General features: G+C 30.9%; 1 protein-coding gene across 1 annotated transcript in view; it reads left to right on the forward strand.

Moving 5' to 3' along the window:
• LOC105625932 (protein GDAP2 homolog) overlaps positions 1 to 12,139 on the forward strand; it is a 16,736-nt gene that overhangs the window by 4,035 nt on the left and 562 nt on the right. Inside the window, exons 4-9 of the mRNA XM_012207242.1 lie at positions 280 to 389; positions 474 to 710; positions 790 to 955; positions 7,105 to 7,258; positions 11,076 to 11,215; positions 11,676 to 11,730. Of these exons, the coding sequence (XP_012062632.1) occupies positions 280 to 389; positions 474 to 710; positions 790 to 955; positions 7,105 to 7,258; positions 11,076 to 11,215; positions 11,676 to 11,730 (862 nt within the window). The remainder of the gene's footprint in view (positions 1 to 279; positions 390 to 473; positions 711 to 789; positions 956 to 7,104; positions 7,259 to 11,075; positions 11,216 to 11,675; positions 11,731 to 12,139) is intronic.

A 12,139-nucleotide genomic window follows, 5' to 3' on the forward strand; every position in this document is an offset into this window, starting at 1 on the left:
GTTAAAATTAAACGTAAATTAACTAATAATTAACTAAAATTTAAATTTTTAATTTTAATTTATTTATTTAGTTTTAGGTTAGGTAGTAGTACGTACTTCCTCTCTCTCTCTCTCTCTCTCTCTCTCTCTCTCTCTCTCTCTCTCTCTCTCCCCCCGTGCGCATTCTACTACAGCCGTAGTATACAGGAGTAGGTTGTAGATAGGCACTACATAGTTCTTCGTAGCAAAAGAATTAAGCCTTCTGACTCTTGCTTTATAATATAATTTCTTTTGTTGTAGAAATGTTCTACAAAAAGCGAGGGAAATGGGATTACGTACCATTGCTCTACCTGTAATAAATTCAATACGAAGAAATTATCCTCCGGATGCAGGAGCACATATAGCTCTCAGTAAGTACACTACAGCAAGCATACATCTGTGTTCATTTAAGCATATGTCAGTACATGCTAAATAAATGATTTTTTCTCTTTTAGGAACTGTACGTAGATTCTTAGAGCAATACGATTCGTTAACGTGTGTTATATTTGTATTAGAGCCATGCGATCTTGGAATATATGAAATTCTTCTGCCACTTTATTTTCCTCGAAATTTGGCAGAGCAGGATAACGCTTGCTGGCAATTACCGAATGATATTGGCGGCATGGATGGAGAACCTTTACTTCCGGATAGACAAATCAGAATTATTGACAATCCTCAGCACGCTTTACACGGTAAAGAAATATTTCAATGTAACATTGCAGTTACATACAAAGGTTTAATACGATATAACTTTGAAAAGCACTTTTGCAGGCGATGATACAGTAGAACTTTCATCACAATTAGAAACTTCGGTTAATATTGGCGAGCATGCTTTTGCGCAAATGCAAGGTGATTTGGATCGACAGAGACTTTTGGGAGAGAGACCTGCCGATCCACTAGCGGATATTATGCTCAAGCAAATGCAACATAAAGAAAGGTATGAAAATTTATGAGATATTTTTTAACACATAATTTTGCCAGGATTGTTTAAACAACATGTTATTTTTCTATAAAAACAAGGTTAATTTTCAAAGTAAGTAAGAATAACAATTCAAAGTTAAAAAAAATCTATCTAAAAGCCAAACTTGGTTTTGTAAGCTTTCTTTCTAATTTTGTAATAATTATTTAATATTGTAATTAATTTGCAATAAGTTAATGAACAGTTATCTGTGAATAATCAGCACGCTTTAAATCAGAAGAATAATACGAGTTTATTTTTATGGTCAGATTGAAATAATACACATTATTAATATTGAAGAGAGAGACGTTGATTATTTTAAAAAGTCAGGGAAGAAAATTTCCATTTATAATTCATCATTTAAAGCACAGACTGTTGCATAACGCATAGTGCATATGCGAAATAAATTAATCAGGACTTTTCTTCCCATTGCATAGAAAAGAAGAATTTCGATTGGTTTCTTTATGCACTATGCATTGTGCGTTATGCAAGAGTCTGTGCTACGGCTGTAAATGATAAATTATAAATGCAAATTTTCTTTCTTGAATTTTTAAAATATTACACTAATTTATCAATATATCCGAAGTTAGCAGACATTATTTAGAAAAATTATTGCAAAGCTGAATTTTTTAACACACAAATTTTTAACACATAATTTTAATGAGTTGACAGAGCTATGTTTCTCTCTTCTTTATCCACGCAGCAGAACAAAAAATGTATTCGTACAGAAAAACTGTATCTCTTATCGATACAAAAGTCAAATGTTGCTAATAAAAGATTTCTTCTATATCTACATAAAAATAAAAAATGTATTTATGAGCATGTAAAATAAATAGTAAACTTTTAAGGATATAAAGGACATCAATCAGTCGTAATTCAGTTTATTATATCATTTTGTAATATATAACTTCGGGTATTTGATTTTTTTTGTAATTTTTCCACAAATGCCGAATTTATTACAACTTTCTTCGAGATTTTTGCTCTCGTTTTATACAGTTCACTACTTTTGCAGAGAAACTTATATTAATTAATTATTTTAATTAATACGCAATTATTTTTAATAATAATGTTATAACTTAACATATATTCTTGTGTCATTTCTGTGAATTTTTTATTTTCTGTGGAGTTTTTATTTTCTTTTAAAGTTTCCTATTTGATATTAACTTTGTATATTCAAGCACAAGTAATTCTATGTCACAAAATTCTCAGTATTATTATTAAATTTATTAATTAACAGATATTTTGATATTTTCACGCACGTATCACAAATGATTAATGATTATCCTGTGTTATATATATATATCACAATCGAAACGATACCATATCTACAATATTCGATCAAATAAGTTGACAAGCAATTTAATATTATTGGTGATAAATTAATAAATTATTTGCAATTTTTTTGAAATGCTTATTAGCAAATACTTATTATCAAACTATTAATAGGTTTTTAAGATGCGTATTTGCATTTTGTTTGCAGATGGCTGTTAATTCGATGCTAATTAATATCTCAAAAACTGTAAATAATTTATTGCAAACTGTAAATAATTTATTGCGAAAAATATTAAATATAATATTCCTCAGCCGGGATTCGAATCCGTGCGGGCATCCTTCCAATTCGAAAGCATGTCACATTGATTTATGATATTTGCGCTTCAACTTCGGTTTGGAACTGTGTTAACAAAATAATCGACGCGCGGTTTGCTTGAACTAGAAATTGTATAAATTCACAAAAAATATTATTAGAATCGCATAAATAAAGAATCGCATTAATATAGCATTTTTCATTCATGTATGTTTATGTGTAATTTCATCGATCGATTTTCGATTATATCATTTTATATCTAACAATGTATAATTTCGGGCATTTGATTTTTTGTAATATTTTTCGCAAATGCCGAAGTCATTACAGCTTTTACGAGCTTATTGCTTTAATATTGTTTATGTCTACGAATTATCGACTTTAACGACTATGACGCACATACGAAAGTTTGCTTTGTAATATCTGTACCTAATTAATTTCAGTACTGAAATATCATTTGCGTCATAGAAATAAATCAGTCGTTTCAGATCTGACATTTCCTATCATATTAAATGTTTATTTTGAGACCAAGATTGTCATCGATGTCATTTTATCGTGATATGTAGGGATTATTACAGTGATACGACAAATCCATGTGTGACTCGAATCATTGATTACACCAGATGATTCATTAATTGAGTTTCTTTTTCGAAGTATAGACCACTCTATTTTTTTGCTTTAATAAGTTAATAATCTATTACACTGGCATGTTATATAATATCAATAGTATATTATATGTTGAAACAAATAATCTTTTATGAAATATATTCGATTTATTTTCAAGTGTAACAAAAATTTTATTCACATATTATCATATTATTATTTTGAGATTTAAAATACGATTTTATCTTCATCAGAAATTTTACAGAACTATCTAAATACGTTAGGAAATACTTTTGTCATACTTTCGATAAGATACCTTGGTTTTGTTTAATCGAGGTCAAAGTCATGAAATTGCAGTCTTAAGCAACAACTTGATGTAATCGCGTGCAATATCAACGTCTGTAATTTGTCTAATTTTATCTTAGAAAGAATAATTTAAAAAACAACGCATATATATTACCTTGCTTTGTTTTTAAATAATTATCAGTTTTATCTAATTAATATTATTGTTCATATATTTTTAATGCAAATTATAAATGAATTTTTTCACTTATTCGCACAGTATTCTTCCACTTATAATCACGAGTTATCTGAAATTTCACGAAATACGCCGTTTGTTCCTTTAATCTGAAGTACGTATTTGTTTTTTCAATCTGAGATAATCTCGAATATGCCAAATATTCTTATTATGAAAATTTTAACTAATTCGATACATATCGTCAGTATGTGTCTCTTTTAAACACGTTAAAATTTTCCAGTTTATATAAAAGAAGAATATTTTGATATTTTAATTTTATAAAATAATTTTATTGTTAGAAATATTTGCAAAACATAAGATTCTTTTAATAATGGAAATAGTTCGTTATGCAAAAGCATGAAAGAAAAATTATTATTTAAAAAAAATATGAGCATATAAGGATTTACAAATATTTTCAATATAAATTTCAATTTAATTAAATATTAAAAAAAATCGTATACCTCTTCTCTCTTTGAATAAGATTTATTTTAATTCATTATTTCGTTGTATTTCTTGTCTTAAAATATTTTATCGTAAAAGTTATCGTCCAATCTCTATATATTGTTAAGCGTAATATGAGATCGGTTTAGAACATCGTAATAGTTGTGTACCGAAATGTTATCAGTTCTTTGGATTGGCCTTCATAGTCGTCTAACACGAATTCGATCAAAAATACATTTCAATCACGAAAGGGTGTTTCAAAGAAAGTATTAAAATCTATATTTTGTACTAAATCTATATTTATACTAAAGCAGCTGTGTTCTTAAATACAATTCGTTATTATTCCTAAATTGGGTCAAATCTCACTCAAAAATTGCCAAACCATGCTGGATAACAATGAAAATTGAATTCCCTATAATCAATGATAAAAATTTATTAACAATCACTTTTTTAAATCTTTGTCTTTTTTCAAAATAATAATTTATCTTTCGTATACGCAGATGCAATTTTTTTTATTTATAATGTCAAACGAGCGTATTTGGCGAATACAAATATCGCGAATGATCGTTTGAATGGAGTATTCTACTTTCCTGTCTCCCATTACAAAAATGATATACAAAAAAATACAGAGAATGACAAATGTGTTGACAGTCATCCAAGGAAGGTCATTGTGGAAGGTATATTACTCATAATTAAAGGAATACACATCGCGATCGAATTAAACAGCGGGCTCACAACCCCTACTCCGCTTGATCGCCTCGCGCGTATCGAGCACGCAGTATTCTGCGAGCCGAGCAGGCGCCGTGCGATGCCTCGACAGGACTCCCGGCGAGATGCGGGATTACCTTGTAGACGTCGTAGTCATCGTGGTCGTCGCAGCCGAGAGGCGGCTCTCCTTCTCTAGACAAAACGGTTCAGTTCGGTTCAGTTCGTTCAGTTTGTCGCGACTCGTCGTACTGCTATCGTCCCTCTCCGTCGTCTCCCTCAGTCATGCACTGATCGAACGAGAATTGTGCGTGATTTCTCAATCCATAGTACCGCGACGCTCCTTTTTGACGGATGTCGCGGGAAAAAACACGGCTGAGCCTTGATTGATTTTCTTTTTTCCTTCTTTTTTTTACAAAGGAAAGATCGCGGAGGATAAAATCACACGAAGGGTACGTGATATCAGTATGGTCATGATTGACATGGTGGATGTCATCGAGGATGAAGACCGGTGTGTATTGAGAGTAATACTTGTTTTCTCACACGTCATCGAACCTCATGTCGAATATGATTCTTACGAATCTCGGTCTCGTTATTGGCTCTCTATTGATCCCTGTTCTTTATTGGCGTTCGTCCAGTACGTTTTCGATACCGGTTACTGTTGAAAAATGTATCGAAGCTGGTAATGATCGACCTAGAATCTAAGAATTCGTACATAATACGGTTTTATTACACGGTTTATTACTTTGCTTGCGTTCAGGAATTTTGGAAAAAAGAGCTTAAAAATTGACCGACAAGTTACGATATACTTAAAATGAAATTTCATTTCCGTGAAATTTATACGTTTTACAAAAAATGTATTTTTATTATGTATCAGTATTTGCCATTTACGTTATGCAAAAGCAGTACGATCTTCTGTGATATAATTAAAATTACATGATGACAAGTTGTATTGCAAGATTCGAGAAATGCTTCCGAACACGTTTTGTATCACATCGCGTTTTCCTTTGAACTCGTCGCAAATTAACATTATAAAATCAATGATTTCGTTTTATTTAAATTAATAGCGCTTTTTATTGGCAGAACTGGTGCGCACTCAGTGCTCATTAAAATCTTTGCATACTGATCTGAATGTAAACATGAGATATTTTAATTGTGAGATATAATAAATGCTGAATGTATACTTTATCAAATAGTACAATAAAATGTATTGAGAATTTTACGGTTTAATTCGTTTCTATATTTTTATTAACATACATCTTTAGATCGATTTGTATATAACAGCTTTAAAGTGCATTGAATTGTGCACCAGTTCTGTCAACGAAAAATTCTATAACGTTTCTTTTAATAGTTGATTAAAAATGATATCAGATTAATAATTGTTGAAAAATGATATCAGATTAATAATTCGGTGAATCGTAACAAATGCATTACGTTTCTGTATTTATTGGAGGTCTCAGGTATTAATTATTTACTATTAAAATTTTCCACACACACGCAATTTTGAAAATCTATTAATGAACATATTAAGAACATTATAGTGGATAAGAACATTATAGTGGATATAATAGTCTAGTTTGTCTTATCGTGCATTTGATGTAACTCTGAAAAAACGTATCGGTAAAATATATTACTGCAAAATATTACTAATATATTTTACGTGTCCATAAAATATATTAATATACTAAAAAAAAGCTCGTATACCGAGTATATGATAAAACGTAAAATATTACCGAGCGATGTATTATAATAATATACTTTTTAAATCCTTTGAAGCGAAATTTTACTCTAAATAACGAAAATTGAACTTGAAAAAAATGATTCAATTTCCGACCTTTAAAGCCATTATTTATAGTTGATTCTTATTTTAAGATCTTAAATCATTAAGTAATGTCTTAATTAAATAATGTTTTAAGATATTAAGTTTTGAGTAATGTTTTAATACGACTTAATGCTAATACGACTTTCTAATTGGTTCATCTAATAAGAGTGTTTTAACTATACTAAGCACTATAAATATTGGCTTGAGAGTGAGAGACCATTTTTCAGAGTGAAATTTAAGTCTCTACTCTAAAATCCATTCTATAATTGCGTAAGCGTACTTGAGTGGTTGTAGTTGAGAGAAAGAATTGACTAATCACAATCAAATATTTTTTTCATATTTAACTGTGATTGGTTAATTCTTACACTTACACAATTGTAGAAAATCTTAAACGTTTTAGAGTACGATATACAAAAAGCTTGCGAACATATTATAAGGCGAAAATCGTTCTTTTATAGATACGAAAGACTTCTTAGGAGGGCAAAGACAGAGGATCTGACTGAGGTTTCAGGGATTGGTTGTTTGTACCAAAGCGGTGTGGACCGACAAGGCCGACCGGTGGTGGTTTTTGTCGGCAAATGGTTCCCGGCCAGCAAAATCAATCTAGATAAGGTAAAGACCTTTGCATGTGCCTTGAAAATCAATGTTGCTACGGATTACACAAAAAAATCTGCTACTCAGCAACGTCACAATAGAAATGCTGTTATTCCGGTAGAATTTTGATAGAATGGCGTTATTGAAGGTGTATAATCTTGTTTAAATAAAATAAAAATTATATTGCAATTATCTTACTACAAAATAGTTTTCAAGTAATTGAAGATTGCAACACTATATATCATCTTTCTATAGTCATTCTCTCTTGGTTGCCTTTTACAATTTAATCGATTTGGAATGTATAATAGAAAGTGTTTTATAGAGTATTCTGTTGAAGTTGTCTTTGATTTTTGTGTCCTTGTCCTATGTGTGTACATTTAAGCGACACATTTATACATTTATTGCACACGAACATATTTTAATCAAACATTATTGAACTTTTGCTTGTAAATGATAATATAATTTCGATTATTGACTTTTTTTAAATATATTTTTTCAATAAATTCCTATAAAAAGTATAACGTATTTGTTAATTTTATCGATGCATGTATCGGCTTCATAAAAATTGAAATATGAAGCTACGTATTATCGTACCATCTTGACACGTTTTAATTAAAACATTATGAAGTATTTCTTTATAAGTTAAAGCAAGATATAATTTCACTTACTTTTCTGATAAATACAATTTTCTAATAAATTACGTATTCATGTTAATTTTATCGATGTAATGCTCAAAAGGATCGGAATATTTTTTTTAATAACTTTCGAAAATACTCGACAGCTAATACGAGAATTTGTATCGCTATTTTGCAAAATACAAATTTTCTTATCAGATATCGGAAATGTTCCAAAATCATTATAGGAAAAATGTCTCTTTCAACTACAGGCAGAGTTGAAAAATTATACCACTTTCCTCTACCTCCTTTCCAGATATTCTGGATACGTGCCGGCTCTATCGAGTCCGTGCATAGAATCACAGACTCGCACATACCGCTCGATTGCGTCGCGTCCAAGCCTCGATCATTTGGCACATATCTTGTTGCGCCAGTTGTGTCCCGTTGTGTCATTCCTTTCCTTTCCTTGTCGGATTCATTCTTACTCCGCTCATAGCCGGAACGCAGTGAGATATAGCGGCGGGTGGCGAATCGATATTTACACGTCCAGAAATAGACCGACCGCGGAACGAGTTCTCCTATGGGGAGGGCGAGAACGGGTTGCAACGTCGTCGTCGCGACATGCACCCCCATCCTCAATGAAACTTTCTCATCCTATTAACCTATTTGTCGACAATGATTTGCGAATTTGATCAGCACGTGAGATAGTCGACGATCAGAAGATAGAAATCGATCATCAAAACTTTCTTTATTTTCTTTTTTCGTAAATATTTAATCCTTAACTGTGCAGTAACTACATCCGCATTTTAAAGTATCTTGTTTGAAGTATAGAGTGCAATTGAACTTCCGCTTCACGGCGATTGATAGAAGAAAGTTTAAAGTTTTTTAATTTACAATTTAAATTTTATAGTATTAATCGTACAGATTACAATCATTAAAAAATTTTCGCTTTGGATTTGTGCAAGTTTCGCGAAACTTATAATTGACGAAAAAAATGAAATAGTTTGTGATATGTCAGCTTTCTTCACACATAATACTCGTGACCTTCTATATAATAATTTCTTCCTTACATATTTTCCAATATTATCGATAGCAACGGAATTCGGTTCAAATTAAATAAAATATGAAATGAACAAACCTTCATATATTCTCTCGTAATTAATCTGTAAGAAAATATTTTTAAATTCAGAAAGATAATTATTAAATAGGATAAGTGTTAAATAGGATTTGCACTTTTTAAAATCGTAGTTTTCAAATAGCTTTTGATCGAGAAAGTTCGGTATATGTTTCTGTATGCAAAAAGAAAACGTGCAATATTTCGTAAGTCATTTTTACATATGTATACTAAGACATCACGAATGCTTTGACACTTATTTTTTAAATCAACATATCCTCGTTTCTTAAGTCAACATATCATCGTGACTTGTATGTCGCTAATTATTTAGTGGCGCGTTCCACGTTCGTGCAAGAAAAAACTTTCAACTTCACTTGCTCCAATTTTTTTTGCTGATTGCAATTCGCTATCGGCGATCTAGAATGCCTCGTTACTTTGATCGAGATAAGAATATCAACAACGTCATGCAGAGATTCGTCGGTACAGCTAAAAATATACACTTGCTATGCAGCGGCTGTTGAAACAACGTCATGTAAACGGAACATTCGTGTGAGGTGCGTGTTCTAAGAAGAGAGATGCGATGTGCGTAATATCAGTCGCTATTAATACTGACTTCTCATTAAGTTTGTTAATTTAAACATCTGTGCGATACCTCCCTCTGCGTCTTTGTATCCACTGACCCGCTTTTGAGATGAAACGCTCAGTTAGGACGCTAGTTATACAGCGACCTGAGATAACGTCTCCAAGTTCACAATACATAGCGACACATTTCGCAATTTACGGAATAACATCGACGTTATTTCAATTTGGCACGAATTTATTGTTGATTGCACCACTGATTTATCTTTCATCGAATTTTTTGCTTCAGAGTTCTTGCTAAAGCGGAAGTTCTAAAAGCGAAAAAATTTCAACCTCTTCATTGTCTTACTTTGAAATAATAACGATCGCCATACACATTGCGTGGTGATATTATTTGATTGTAATCAGATACGCATGGTTGATTCGTATAAGAATATGTTCGTGAAATAACTGCGAAGTTTATATCTTTACTGTATTAATCACTATTATTATTATTCTATGTATTATTCTATGTTAATAAAAATTATTCTATGTTAATAAAAAAGAGCAAAGGATTAGTGAAATAATATAACAATATTAAAATTGTTGTTAATAAGTAACATAAGAGTCGTCAACAAACATCGAATATAAATGCTATATAATATACGCTCTAAAATTTTTAGAGTCTCACTCTGAAGAGTGAAATCTCTCTTAAAGATTGAAAATTGACTCTTTATCAAAATTGACTCAATTTTTATTCTTTAGAGTCAGATTCCAAAGAATTTAGAGGGTAGAATAAACCATGTATATGTTATATGACAGTTATATCTATGTTTGCTAAGTATGTACATAACAATTTTGTAAATACACTTGTATGTCATGTATTGAATGATGATCGACAGATTTCAGTTAATTGTTTGAATTCAGTTAATAACTTAATCCTTGAAGTCGATCCTTCCGTTACAGACCATTTGAGACATTGATTTCCGCACTAAACAGATTTCTATAAATTTATATTATCTTGGGATTTATATAATCTTTTTGTTTACCTAATTGCAAAATACAATTCAATTCTGTTCATATCAGAGCCTAAATTTCTAACATTATATCCCTTTCGCGCTTACGCAAAATATATGCTATGAGTTCATTGATCATCCGAAACTCTTCGACATTTATCGAACTTTCAGATTACTCATGAAGGTGAAACGATGAAATCATAATAGCATTGAGTCTTTCAATAGAACCTGTAGGGGATACATCATATATTCCACGACGTAGGAAAGCCTTGCGAAACATATTCTGTATATCTCGTCGCTGACGTCTCATCGATCCCGAGAATATTTACGCAGCATTTATTTTAGGACATATTTACCCCTGTTACCCTACTTTTCTTTGACAACGCATTTTTTTTTTACGCAATATAGATTTTCAACATACATTTTAAACTATTTTAAAGGGCGCTTCGCTGCGATTTATTCTTTTTATTACACTAGCGAATAATTTAGCGAAATACATTTTTTTTTAATCTTGATACTTTTTGTAATTTTAGGCCTTGCTGTACCTGATACAATTGCTGGATCCTATCGTGAAGGGAGACTATGTTATCGCGTATTTCCACACCCTTACGGCCAGCAGCAATTACCCCAGTTTACACTGGCTGCGCGAAGTCTACAATGTGCTTCCCTACAAGTAAGTACGCTTGAGATATCGAACGCATCGAACCTATTGATCGTATTTTAATGTAAAATCACGTCTTTACGATACATACAACGTATAGGATAAAATAAAATATTTGAGCGACATTTGATGACAGCTTTTCGATTATTTATTGGAAGATTTAAATTTTTTCAATATTTAATCAATTAAAAAAATTAACAGAACAGAAAATATAATTTTTTAAATGTTTCTTTTTGAAACATTTATCACGTGAGGCAGAAAAAACATTTGGACAATATTATATGTCACTAGAAGAATAAAAATAAGAGTATTATTTTTTTACTTTGTTAAGAAAAAACTGAAACTAAAGTATTGCTAAATTACTGGTTTTAGTTATGCAACTGCAAATTGCAACGAGTAGTTACTTATGCAACTTGATTCCGCTTGTTTGCAGAAATTTGATAGCAATCTTGAAACAGAATTCTTTTTACAGGTATAAGAAAAATTTAAAACATTTCTATATTATCCATCCTACCTTCTGGACCAAGGTTAGTAATAGTATCATCGCGTAATTGCTGACATAATGAGAGCTTGATAAACGCTATTTAAGATGCAAAACCGCACCCGTTAATGAACGTTATTATTGCACTTCCCACGTGCATGACGAATTATCTTCAGAACGATCGTATCGAATTTCCTGGCCTTCGTTAGTAAATACGTTTTCACGCAATAATTTTACAATCAACATTTTTTGAATTAAAGAATATTTTAACGATAACTAAAATTTGATAGTAATACTATTAAAGCAATCTTTATGCAAACTATATTCTTGTTTCTCTTCCTATTAGAATTTTATATTAAAAGAAATTTCAGTTTGCACTAAATGAATGCAATTGATTGTTTGTTATATATATATATATATATATATATATATATATATATATATATATAGTAGTA

The sequence above is a fragment of the Atta cephalotes genome (genome assembly GCF_000143395.1).
Source record: "Atta cephalotes unplaced genomic scaffold scaffold00004, whole genome shotgun sequence".
NCBI classification, from domain to species: domain Eukaryota; kingdom Metazoa; phylum Arthropoda; class Insecta; order Hymenoptera; family Formicidae; genus Atta; species Atta cephalotes.